At 38.3% G+C, this 14634-nt stretch overlaps 1 protein-coding gene across 1 annotated transcript in view; it reads right to left on the bottom strand.

The window, feature by feature from the left end:
- Positions 1-2518: 2518 nt before the first annotated feature.
- The window catches only part of LOC126161814 (tRNA-dihydrouridine(20) synthase [NAD(P)+]-like), a 78699-nt gene continuing 66583 nt past the window's right edge, over positions 2519-14634 (bottom strand). The window contains exon 6 of the mRNA XM_049917915.1: positions 2519-2932. Within this exon, the coding sequence (XP_049773872.1) occupies positions 2821-2932 (112 nt within the window). The 3' untranslated portion in view covers positions 2519-2820. The remainder of the gene's footprint in view (positions 2933-14634) is intronic.

Raw genomic sequence — 14634 nt, 5'->3', positions numbered from 1 at the left:
GAAGTTGTGATTGTCACAATTGGCGAAGAATGTGATATGCGTGATATACTGTTTCAGCGACGGACTAATACAGTTCAGTGTGTTGCTGAAACACATCGATCATATGATGAGCAGCAGTACCCCATAATGTTTTGGGAGGGGCAGGACGGATATCACTCCAATATGCAAACTATTCCAATTGCAGAATGACATGGTAGAGCACTTTCACACAAAAGGCGAAGGTCCCGAGTTTGAGTCTCGGTACGGCACACAGTTTTAATCTGCCAGGAAGTTTTCTTCCAATTACAGGTAAACATAAATATATTTTTTCATTTGATCAAATGAAAATATAATTTTCTCTTGAACATTAAAACATTTACATTTTTCTTCTCTTTCCTTTTCTTTATTCTTTACAGGTGAACAACTCAATAAAAAATGTCAGCCATAAATTATTATTCACACCGCATATATTACGTATTCATTCCCCTTTAAAAATCCTATAAGTTTGTAAAGGGCATTTCCAAACACCCTATATAAGGATAAGATACATTGTTATTTACTGAGAAGCTGACACGTTGAGTTGTAGAGAGGCACAATGAAAAGATAGTTACACATTCAGCTGTCGGCCAAAAGTTAAACATGCAAATGTGTAACTGTCTTTTCTTTGTGCCTGTCTGCAACCCAATGTGCCATCTTTATGGGGAGTAGTGAATCTATGTTTTCCTTATTTTGTTGATATTCCAACCTGAAGTTTTCATTTTACAGTCATACACAGGTGTCTTGAGCAACAACTTGCAATTTGTTCTGTCACTTTAGCCTATAGTACCCCACAACAAGATGCACGCTACAGGTCCTGTAAGTCACTGTACTCTGGTAGTTGGCATTCTCTTGGCCTATGCCATACTTACAAACAATTGTCGCCTGGCTTCCAGAAATGGTTCCTGATGGCCTCAGCCACTCTGGATTCATTCACTCTACTCAAAGTGGCTGCTCATCTGAAGTGGCCATCTAATAATGAATCTGTATGCCATTGCAATCTGGGACAGAATGACTGACATATGCCTCTCATGGGTCACCAGCACCTGCCAACTCACACTGAATGTGCAGGATAATTTTTCAGATGGATCACCTAGACCCTCTCAAGCCCATAATACAACCATGATGTCATTCAGTAAACTGCATGTATGACACCTATCAGCATGTCCTTGCAAGCAAGCAATGATAATTAATCCAGTATGGTGCTCAAACTAATAGGGCACTCTTGCAGCAAGTCAAGCACTATTGTTATATGCTCAATGTTTTCAAGCATAATACATTGCTGCAAAAAAATCTGCTGCACATTTTTTTTTCAATCACTTTCTCTGTGTTGCATGTTAGCACCTGGAAGAGATAAGTCAAATTCTTACCAAAGTTCACTTTTCATTTTTAATACATGTAAATTACCAAAAGGCTTTATCGAATATGCTGTCAAATCACAACAGTGGCTTACACAACATATTGTCTGTGGCTGTTTGTAAATTTATAGCTGACAACTGCGAAGCCCTGACAGGTATGGATTCATGCACATTATATCTGTGTGTCTGTGTTCCTGGATATCATTCTTACATAAGATTTCTGGTCAAATGGGTGTTCACATAATATAATAAAAGAAGAAGTAGTTTAAGCTCAATGTTATAAAGTACAACCGAAATCATTAAATACACATACCATGTCCTTGATCAAATGCTTCTGATTTACTGTTAGCAACTTTGCAGCAAAACAAACCAGTAATACTTTCCTCTACAAAAACTCGTTTTCTATGTATTTCCTTCAAATCTGTATTAGAAATTACTTAGCACAACTTAAAGTGGTTTAGGCACATAAACTTTTTATACAAATGTTTACAGAATTTGGCTTCAAATGACTAAACCAGCTAATGTCAACACAAATGGTTCATTAATAATACATCGACTGCCTCCTAATCTCCTACAAACAACTATTGGCAACTTTCATGCCCAAAATAGCTTTTACATTCTGTAACTGCTCGATACAGAGATTATAAATGCTGATTATGAAATATGCAGCAAATCTCAGTTTCTTTCATTGGCAGCATGGCAGTAGAACAGAAGAACAACACTTCACACTCAATTTTTCCACTGTAAAATTTATAAGTACAGTTCTCAATGTACGAATAAAATCGCACAGCAAACATTCTGCCATACATGATAGTCTCTCTGCAGGGAGATTTGTACATCACAAATTGTGAGAGAAATAAATTTATTTCAACCAAAATTGACTTGAAAGTTAGTGGTAAAAATGCAGGAACAATGCGGACTACAGAAAGTGGGTCCACACAGACCTTTTTTTTTTTGTAGTTAAATAACGAACTATGACAAAGAGACATGACACTCTATCAGTGGAAAATGTAAATGTCAAAACGGTAAAAATAATAGAAAAATAAGTCTGGAAACATGCTGCACAATGCTGTTACATCTGCTACCAGTCAAGATTTTAAATAGACTACAAAGGCATAAATAAAAGCACAATTTAATAGCTTCTCAGAAAAAATTCTTTATTATAACATAGAAAAGACATCAGTAGGAAATATGACAAAAAGATTTAGCAAAAGGTACTAAAAACCAATTATCATCAACTCTGCTCCAGAATAGTCAAATGTTTTAAAATGCTCGAGAATAGTCAAATGCTTTAATACACCTTTAATATAATGTATGGATGTCCATATACATTCTGAGGAAAAGCTGGGTCTGGAGACAGGCTATTTAAATCAATAATTTAATATATTTACATTCATAATACAGAAGTTAGAGAGGTAATAAAGGTCTTCCTATTTTGGAGGACGTGTCAGCTCTTCCGAACACTTCCATTCTTCACCAATTCAGCAACATCCACAATTTCAAGCTCACACAAACAAGTAAGAGCTGCTGACTGTTCAGCTCTTCTTTTGTTCTTTTCCCTGTAAGACAAACCCTTTTTTGAATGCACATAAATTACTAGCTGACAAACCTGGCATTGGCTGAATATTCATTTTGCAAATTTTCTATTAGTAACAAAAACAAAAAATAAACTGTGTTTGTAGAGAAGTATAAAAAAAAAATTCACTTCCAGGTATTCACGAAAACACCTTTGAAATTATGAAACAGTTATACAAAGAAATACGCATAACATACAAATGTATAAATGTATAAGAATTACGTTGGGCACAGCTGCTTCGCATGTCTACCATGTGGTCTTGTAAACGTCTCTATAGCAACGCCCCTTTGTAGTTGCAAGTAGCCAAAAGTGCTGCCAGGTGTCAGGTATTTCCTAAGCTGACTCGAGTGTAGGAATGTCTTAGTAGTAAAGAATAAATATATTAAAACTTCATGAACGATGCAGCATTTTTTCATGTATCTCGTGTATCTCTTGAACTATGTGTCATACAATGATATATTTGTGTAGGTACAATCAGTGGCCCATGTGGTTACTGCCAGCAAAATATGTTATGAATACAGTAAATATGTAATAAATTTAAATGCCATGCATGACAGTTTTTCACGCATCTCTGTGTTTATGACATCATATCATCTAATCTATGTGTGGTACCATGATACACTTCTGTCAGTGTGTGGATACCACCCTTAAAATGTGAATACAGCACAGCAGAAACACATTTAAACAGCATGTATGTTATGGCAGTTTTCCATGCATCTCATTTTTTATGAAACCATATCTCCTGCACTATGATAGGTTGGTGGTTGTTACCCCCACAGCAATTGTTGTCTGACAGGAATGAATATGTGTACCGAGTTTGGTTGAAATTGGTGGAATGGTTTAGGAGGAGACGTGGAACATATGTATGTATATACACACACACACACACACACACACACACACACACACACACACACACACACACTCATAATATGTAGTTTCTGTTAATGGCATTAATGAAACACACTAATGACATCTCTGGAAATGTGGGCACATCAAATGTGTGTCACATCCAGTTCAAGATTTTATTACATCTTATATTCACAATCTTTGTATAAAACCTATAATACATAAGAATTCAATTCAAAATATGTTTGTAACAATAAAATTGTGATTACAATTGAGGGAATGGCATGACAAAATACTGGTGATGCAAAACCTTGAGACATGAGCAAAATCAGGATGGCAGACTGAGACTCTCTGGAAGAATCTTAAGGTAATATAATCAATGTAGAAAGGAAGCAGCTCCCAAGAATTTCATTTTACCATTTTTTTTCTTTTACTTGTCAGTTTTGACACCACTACCTGGTAGGATCAATAGAATCGATATGGAACATTCAGCAAAGAGCAGCAGATATCATTAAGAGTTTGTTCAATAAGCATGAGCTTGTCACAGAAATTCTCAAGTTCTGTGGTACTGAGTGTCATAGAAAGTTTCATTATCAAAATTCTGAATAATGCACATTCCAGTAAGTCAACAAACATATTACTTCCTTCCCCATATTTCATGCAAAGTGACCAGACAGTAAAATGAGAGAAATTTAAGTACATAATGACGCTTAACAACATAGGTCTTCTCTAATACTATCCAAGAATCAAACAAGAAAGAGGAGCGAATGATAGTAGTGCATGAAGTACTATCTGCCACACACTAGAAAGGGTCTCCTAATGCAGTTAGATTGCTTGCTCATTCATTACTCAATGTGCATCACAGCAACAGAAAGCATTTTGCATTTGTGCGAAGTGGCACTGAGCCTACTACAGTTTTAATAATTCACTAATGGCATGAGGACTTTCAGTGATGTATGTGTTGCAAACCACACAGGATTCAATTGCTACAACAGCAGGCTGAACAATTGTGAAATTCAAATTAAGACTCTGATCCTAAATGAAATTCTAAAAAGTACCCCAGAGCTGCATAATCACACTTGTAAAAGATAAACCCTCATAAAATCAGATGGTTCCTTTGAAAATAAAAACTTCATATTTCTATGCACAAGTTAAAATGGATCTCAAGTTACTATCTTTATTCATTCATCTATAAGACATAGTTTTGTGAAAGCAGATGAATCTTTTAGTCACAACCTGTATTTCTTAAATGTGTCAATTGTAAGACAGAATTTGAAGCTTACTGAAGATACGGGGTGTTGGCCACATTAAACATTTATTGTACTGTGGAATTAATCAATTTTATACCAGACGAATTGGAAATAAAAAAAGTTTGTTATTTAACCACATATTGCTACTTCACCACAAAAGGGATACATAGTTTCTCCTGGGTGATGTAATCTTATTAAAATACATTGAAGATATTAAATACAAAAGTTGGCAAGTAACTCAAACAACAGCACCTTCAAGGTAGTATGGGTAGCACATACATATTAATTAATTTTACTGTGTTGTAAAACCCTGAAAATATAAAAGAAACTGCTGTTACAACTTCAAAACTAAAAAGAATTGTTTTCAAGCAGAACAATTCTTTTTACACATTGCTTGCAAAGTTTCCACGCTAGAAAACTATTCCATACCGGTTTATGCATAAGTACCTCTACGATTTCAGAATATAAGCATGCAAGATACACACCAGTGAGACACCATGCAGTCTATCAAAGTTCTGATTTGTAATTAATGCCAAAGGACATACTTAACAGACAATGGGACTGATTGACTGTGCCCTGGAAACACACATAATGTAAATGTGTGTGTGTGTGTGTGTGTGTGTGTGTGTGTGCGCGCGCGCGCGCCTGTGCACACACGTACATGCGCGCATGAGAGAGAGAGAGAGAGAGAGAGAGAGAGAGAGAGAGAGAGAGAATTGTGTGCAATAAATTCATCAGAAGACCTACAACAGAAAAAATAACCAATAACCTGATGCTTTCTGCAAAGACATTTGTATAAAACAATGCTGAGTGCAGTCATTGAAGAATCTGGTGTCTTTTAAAAATGAGCTTCGTATTTACCTTTGCACAGACATTTTGCGTAGATAAAACTTTGCCACAGTCAGACAACACATTAACTATATTGCTGCAAATTATGGTGCGTGAAGTGTGGTGTGGTAGTTAGTGCTGTTGGCGGCCAGTTCAAACCCGACTACCCACATTTTCTGTTATTTAGTATTTATCATTTCTGGATGGCTCTTTCAATATCTTATGACTGTAACACATGTATGTTCTGCAACATTTATGTCGGTATAAATGTCAGCATTCTGGAATCTTCAATGTCTGTATAAACAGCTGTACTCTCCATCCAGGAATTCAGTTCTGTATTGTCTGTATGCTGGTGTTGGTAATAAACATGCTTTCAGGAGTAAGTGTTGTATTTCACAGACAAACCCACTTTTGGATTTGGACATGAAGGTGATTATGATGTGCCATTGTCTGGTGGAGACATCAGTTATTTCCAAAAATCTACATCGCTGCAGCTCCAATTAGGCAATGTAAAAGCCATCACCTACACAGACAGGAACTGAAATACAAGCAGTACATCATTCCTACAGTCTGTATATTCAGGAGACCAATGGATTCCAAGTCATCGATAACTCATCTGCATGTCAGCCATCCATCAGTGTTCTCTAGAGATGCTCATCAGGATCCAAACAAATGACTGAAAGGTTTGGACAAAGTTGCCAAATACAACAGGTGGGATGATATAATGCAATTGGCAAATGTGCACCTTTACTTAGACGGCACAGTCCAGCATTGGTTTGGGAATGATGACAAGAAGCTCTATAGCTGGAATAAATTCCAGGCCAAGCTGAAGGGAACATTTGGTGACAATAAACAGCAATTCCACTTAGCGGAAGAACAACTGAAGAACAGGGCCCAACATCATGGGGAAATGGCAAAGTCCTACATACAGAACACATGGTGAATCCAAACATGACAGAAACTGACAAAATTTTGCACTTGATAAAAGAAGTTGGAAAAGATATGTAAGAAGCTCTTCTGGTAAAGGACGTCACAAAAACTGCAGATTTCATGAAGTGATACCAGTGCATCGAGAAAATGCAACAGAAAAAAAAAAAAAAAATTGGACAAAAGAGTATAACTCACTTCTGAATGTGATCCCCAAGGAAGTTGTAAAGACCACCATGATCTCACATGTTTTACACACTAATTAGTGAGAGAAGTGATACAGCATTTCATAGCAACCAGACCTGTCGGGATTGAGTAAGCAAGAGGCAGCAGCTATGAATTTTGACCTGATATGGCAGAAGGTAACAGAGAATGCTGCAGAAGACATATATTGATCTTAAGCACTCAGTCTCCACAACCAGCCAAACATGCAAGGAAGAATGGACTCTGCCACCGTCAACCAACCACCCAGCACCCAACTAACACAGTTACAACCAACTCCCACACCAAGTATAACATCCCATAGAAGAACAGACGTTTATAGGACAAATGAAATACATCAGTGTGTTTCCATGGCCGACAACCTTCAGCACACTGTATGATATTGCAGAGAAAGTAAGCTAGTTGTTAATGATTACTATGCTGCCAGAAGTCAACCATCATAAGAATTATATTTATGGCACTCAGTTGCAAACGATTACAGTCAACCAGCACTTACCTCACCGCCAATGTCAGGAAAACTAAGCAAGTTGGGTATCTATGTAAGTGAGGCTGTCGCAGATGCAAATCCTCCGTAGGTGACAACCAAGATATCAGGAAATCTCACTGATGTCATCATCGATGATAAACATGTCTGGGCACTCCTCAACATAGGAGCTTCCTTTTCTATAGTGTCAGACACTTACCATCTCAACTAAAGAAGACTATGTTTCATGATATGAAAGCAACTGTGCTGAAAGTTGATAATGCGAAATACGTCCAGCCAACAGAAAGATGGATTGCAAGAATAACTAACAATGACAGAACACAGCCCTCAAAATCTGTCATTTTAATAGTATCTGGCTTAACCCAAGAACAATGTTGGCAAGTGATAGCCACTCTGCACCAATTTTTGGATGCTTTCAAATCTGGAGTGGGGAAAAGACGGACCAAGTGGTCCACAGTAAAACATGGTATTAACACTGAAGATCATGCATCATTCAGCTAACACTAAAAAAATGTCATTGGTTGAATAATAGATAATCTGGGAGGAAGTGAAGAAGATCCTGCAAGATGACTCCATTGAACCTTCAGAGTGTCCTGGTATTTGTGAAGAAGTGGGACAACATAAGGCATTTCTACACTGACTATCAATGACTGACCAAAATCACAAAGAAGACATCTATCCATTGCTGGGTGTTGATGACATCCTAGACTGCTTGAAAAGACCAAAGTATTTCTCAACTAAGGGCATGCAGATAGGCTACTGGCAAGGGAAGGTTGAAGAGGTTGACCGTGAAAAAACTATCTTCACAATTACTGATGGCCTTTATAGGTTTAAAGTAATTATACTTGCAACATGTAGTGCTCCAGCCACCTTCAAACGTATGATGGACAACCTGTTTCAACACCTTGAATGGATTATGTGTCTTGCTATCTGGATGACATTGGTTTTTTTTTTTTTTTTTTTTTTTTTTTTTTTTTTTTTTTTTTTTTCCCAAAAACACTTGAAGAACATCTAAGCCACTAAGCCACCTGACAACAGTGTTGAAGTGTGATCAGACTGCAGGCCTCTGTTCAAATCCAAAAAAGTGCCTCCTCACCACCCAAGAAATAATAATTTCGGGGGAGCTAGTGAATGGTAATGGAGTCCATCCTGATCTAGAGAAAATATGAGCAGTCACAAATTTTCCAACTCATGATGTGAGAAGTTTTCTCGATATATCCTCTTACTAATGGCAACACATAAAGGACTTCTGTACCAAGGCACATCCTTTGCAAGCTCTAATGCAGCGGCACACCAAATTTTGCTGGACAAAGATGCAAGAGAGATCTTTCCTTGTCCTTAGGGACAATGTATGGCAAGAAAGATCTTGCTGATGCTAGCAGTTATGGGATATGTGCAGTACTAGTGCACATTCAGGAAGCTTCTGAAATGGTGAAACGCTTCCAAAGTGCTCTCCCAGTCTGAAATGAAATATTCTACAACTGAGAAAGAGTGCCTTGCAGTTGTTTGGGACATCAGAAAGTTCTGGCTGTATTTATTTGGCAAAACAGTCACCACTGTGTCAAACCATCGTTCTCTATGTTGGCTGACTGCCCTGAAAGATCTGTCCGATTGACTGGTGAGATGGGCACAGAGGCTTCAAGGGTACAACATCACAGTGGCATACAAAAATGGATTCACACACAAGGACACTGACTGTCTCAAGGAATCCTTTGGTAGAACACAGCAATGTTGGTGAAATTTCAGTCATTGCTGCTTTAAATGACATCACTGCTGAACAGTGGGAAGCTCTAGCACTGATGAAAGCCACAAATGCCTTGGAGGAGGAACCAACCAAAGGTGAATTGGAATTAATTAACAGAACATTGTATAAAAGGAACTATGATCTGATTGGGCAGAAATGGTTGCTTGTCACACCATCTCATCAATGATCAGCTATCCTGAAGTATTTCAATTTCATTCCAACATCAGGTCACCGCAGATTAGTAAAGACTGTAGACGAAATCAGATCAAGCTATCACTGGTCAGGTATCTACCAAACAATTAGACACTATGTGAGTCACTGTAAGGAATGCCAAGAATGTAAGCACATGCCGCAGTTAGCTCTGATATCAATCCCGCCTGCAGCAGCGCCATTCCATGGAATCAACCTCCTGGGGAGGTTCATGAAGTTGACAAATGGGACTCGATGGATGATATTCTGAACTGACAACCTCACCTGCTACACCGTCACTAAAGCTGTGCCACCTGCCGAAGTCCAGACATTGGAATGTTCCTTGTAGAAGACATAATTTTGAAACACAGAGCACCACATGTGATGATCCCTGATTGTGGAAAAGTTTTCCAATTGACACAAATATCAGGGGTAACTTCACATTGCAACATCATCCACAGGAAGACAACTGCCTACCATCCACACACAAATGGCCTCACAGAATGCGTTAACAAGACATTGGCAGATATGCTCTCGATGTACACTGATGACAAACAAACATTGGGTTACAATACTGCACGTCATGACATTCACATACTACACAATGAAGCAAGACACCACGAGTTTCACACCGTTCTTTCTGCTCTGTGGTCATGATCCCAAAGTGACAATGGATACACTGTTTCTGTTTCAGCCAGATGGTGCTCAGGATGATTACATGAAACATCTTATCGGCCAGGAATGAAGAAGCAATGCAGTTGTCTCACATACAAACCCTGGATGCCCTGGAGAAAGACAGAGAGTGCTATAATTCCAAGCACAAGCGACTGAGCTATAACCCAGAAGACTTAAAAAAAAGGATTTATATGCCTGTGGAAAGTAGGACTGTTGGAAACGTTACCAAATCACTAGTCTGGGTCAGTTACTTCATCACTTGTCAGACATCACATATGAAGTCGAGGATTATGACCGTTCATCAAAAATACAAAAGCACAGAGATCTAATCCATGTTCTACATATGAACCCTACTACAGTCCACAGACACAAATCAATGATGGAAGATTCGAGGAGACTGAAGACCCACGAGACATTGTAAAACTTCAAGGAAAGGTGCTACCTCTAATACTCATCATAGCAAAAAGGATGTAACAACATGACCAGACGGTGATGATCGGCAAGCATCGCCATGCAGAGGACCAGTCACAAAATTTGGATGCTGGGTGCTGTAGTTAGCTCCAATGAGAACTTCTGAAACAGCATGTCACTGATTCTCCTGGAGAGGGAGCAATGCTGTAAATGCTGTAAATTATAGTGCATGCAGTATGGCATAGCAGAGGTTAATGCTAATGATTGGCAAGCTGCTGTTCGTCAGTTCAAACCCGATCGCCCGTAATTATCTGTTATTTAGTATTTATCATTTTGTAAAAGGATGAAGTTATAAACAAGATTTGGAACAAGGAGAGGAGATCTGTGTCAATGCCAGGCCAAGTCAGTTGCAGCCAACAAGCGGACTGTATGGTCAGTGACTTTGCCATGCTTCCGTGACGAAAGATCACACTTGCCGCCAATGCGTGACAGCCTGGAGGAGTATCACTACCTAATTACGACAGCCAGAGGGTCACCAACACATTCCAGACAATTTGGCATGGCACAATAACCACAGAAAACAGAACAAATCAGCACAGAGAATCACTATTTACAGACATGCGAAGCAGCCGATCGTCACTGAACAGCTGGCACTGATGTGACGTTGAGCTTGTGATACTCCTTGCCACACTAATGGCGCAGACATTTCTTCCTCAGCCAGGACATGAACCGCTGCCTGCCACTAAGCCTCCAGATGCCACATTTGGCCACCATCTCAGGAGTATGACAGGACATTCCAGCCATCACAGCCCTCACCAGGGTACCAACAGAAGATCACTACACTCTGAGCACAGACAATAATCACCATCAACGTCCTTGCAGCTCCCACAATCAGCCACACTCATTACAGCCAGGAAACATGGAAACCTGATGACACAGCAGCAACCACCCAACAGTGGAACACACGGTCAGCAGCTGCAGGTTGTTGACTATGGGGAGATGCTGTCGTAGTCTACTCACTGCCCACTAATGATTGTAATGAAGCCTCAATAAACAAGTCACTGTAACCATCATCAGTCCTCCTTCAACTGCACTGCTTCCTCCCTCAGCACCAGAATCCTAGCCCACATTTAGCTACCAAAGCTGTCCTGTTATAATTTTTTGAAAGTTTTTAAAAATATTTTATGTGTGTTACGCTTGTATATTTTGAATACTCAAAGTTTGTACAAATACCAGAATTCTGGCATATTCAATGTTTGTATAAATAGCAGAGGTTGAAAATACCGCTTCAGTTGTAAATTACTTTATTTTCACATGACCGGTTTCGGACTGTTATAATTACATCCTCAGGTGACGCAGCTGTGCTGTGGTCCCCAAGCGCTGCGTATTTTGTATAAATAGCTTGTATAAACATGCTTTCAGCGCTGTGTGCTGCATTTCACTGATGACCCTGCTTGTGTTGTTACAAAGTGCTGATGTAAAATAATAATAATAATAATAATAATAATAATAATAATAATAATAATAACAGAACAGAACAGAACAGAACGATTATAACAGATAAAACAACACCACATAACAAACCTGACATCATACTCACCAATAAAAAGAAGAAATTAACACAACTAATTGAAATATCCATACCCAACACAACAAATATACAGAAGAAAACAGGGGAAAAAATTGAAAAATACATCCAACTGGCTGAGGAAGTCAAGGACATGTGGCATCAGGATAAAGTCGACATTATCCCAATTATACTATCAACTACAGGAGTCATACCTCACAATATTCACCAGTACATCAATGCAATACAGCTACATCCAAACATATATATACAATTACAAAAATCTGTAATAATTGATACTTGTTCAATTACCCGAAAGTTCCTAAATGCAATATAACATATACCATACAGTTACAAGGAAGTCACGCTTGACCGAGGTCCGCGTCACGTTCCATTTTTAACCAGACTTAAGTCTGAGAAAAAAAGTCAATAATAATAATCTATTTGCAGCAATGATGGCAGCTTGCTTTAGATGTGGACAAACACAAGTTAATGCAAATGTGTAGGAGCAACATGCTTGTAATCTTTGGATACAACATTAATGGTATGCTACTGGCTCAGCTGCTTCAATGCATCAACTTAATATCAAGGTGTAACACTGAGAGACGACACTAAATGAAAACGAGTACATAATGTCAACTGTAGGGAACGTGGGAATGCTGACTACACCTTGTTGGGAAGCTCAGCACATATATAAAGAAAGCAGTGTACAGACTACTTGTGCAACTGATTCTTGAGTACTGCTCAAGTGTCTGGGATCTCCAATTGGTCAGTTTTAGAAAGACATCCAAGCACTTTAGAGACAAGCTGCTAGATTTGTTACCAGTCTATTTAATTAGTATGCAAGTGTTATGGATTTGTTTCATGAGTTTAGATGGGAATCCTTAAAGGGAAGATGATGATCTTTTCACACAACGCTAGTGAGGAAGTTTAGACAACCAGATAACGGTGCACCAGCAACAGTTTATTTTCCATCCCAAGAGTGTTTGAACTAGTTGTAAGCACATTTTTTGCTACTGGTATCTATTTTGCTCATTTGTGCCAATACTGCTTTGACCTCCACCACCATTTTCCAGCACTAGAAACAAAACTTGGTGTTTGTGTGTTGCCCCATTCCACTACGGCAAGAATAGTCACATTCACTGTTTGTGTGACAACAACAGACAAATATTCTTCAGTGAACTGTGTAACTCTACATGATACCTCAACATAGCTTTCCGTGTGTATGGTCATATACAAAAATATTATAGCACTTATTGCAGTTCAGATACTGGTCCATCCAAAGAATTTTTCAAATCATCTCCTATATAAGGACTGAATGATCAAGAGAATCACAACAATTGTAGTAACAGTAATAAAAGATACAATGATTTCATACAAAGAAGGAACACAGAAAGTTCAACAAATGTCAGTGCACTGTTCGGAGAAGAATGTACAGATCTGATATGAATAATCAAAAATTCACCCGAATTCTACTGAAAATGGTAAAAATTTGTTAACAAGCCATTAAGTAACCAGAAAGTGGATAGCTTATTAAGAAGGTACGGACAGGCCAAAAATATAACACATACTATAGTAATAATAATGATAATAATCCATATGATTTCCATTGTTAGATAAAGCTCCCCACTCCCCCCCCCCCCCCCCCCTCTAGATCTTTCCATGTATTACTATCTTCACTTATATGCAACCACACTGCTGCTGCATGTTTCCTACTGTCATCTACTGCTAGCAAAGAACTTCCTTGGTTCATTCACCTGGATACATGTGTCCCCCACACCATTTTCATTTTCATTACAATTCTAATAATATATCTTCCACTCCATTGTGTTCTCTGATCCATTTGTTGGTTTTCATGTTTCCATAAATTACAACACGTATCTCTTCTGTGTTTACCGATTCTTATAATTTTCACATTAATAGTGCATGTCTCCCTGCCAGACATCAAAACAAACAATACAAACTGATAGTAAGCTTTCCATTGGCATGTTTTCCTTGTGGATTCTCCTAATTTAAGCGCATAAAAACTTCCTCTACAAATTTTGAAAATAGTTTTAGCGATATGGAACCACCTTTTCTTGGTTTCTCTTGTGCTTCTGAATTTCCCACTATCCTGATGATGTGTAATGGAAGCTGTGGTGTTGATGTATAAATTCTTCAGTTTACCAATAGAGATTTAATCAATGCCTTGTTTCTCTTGGACTGTTAGTATAGATTAATTTAAGCTATGTCAAATGTTTTCTCAAAAATCCACGAATCACACACAAAGTGGTACTTGCATTCACTACTATGTTCTATCATTTCATTCACAACTTGCAGATTGTCCATGGTGCTATAACCACTTCTGATGTCAGCTAGGTCCTTTATCCAATTAAATTCCAGTTTCGTATCTGCCCGCAGCTTCACCTTTTCTTTAGAAACTCCATCATCTTCATGCCTCAAACAACATTATACAACTCATCTGGAACTACTAACTGATGCAATTATTTTCATTACTATCACTGTTTTTAATTCATTTCTTGAACTATACAAATACATG

Source organism: Schistocerca cancellata, chromosome 2 (assembly GCF_023864275.1).
Source record: "Schistocerca cancellata isolate TAMUIC-IGC-003103 chromosome 2, iqSchCanc2.1, whole genome shotgun sequence".
In the NCBI taxonomy this organism is placed as follows: domain Eukaryota; kingdom Metazoa; phylum Arthropoda; class Insecta; order Orthoptera; family Acrididae; genus Schistocerca; species Schistocerca cancellata.
Note: the sequence above shows the minus strand (reverse complement) of the source record. Positions and strands in the feature narration are given on the sequence as shown.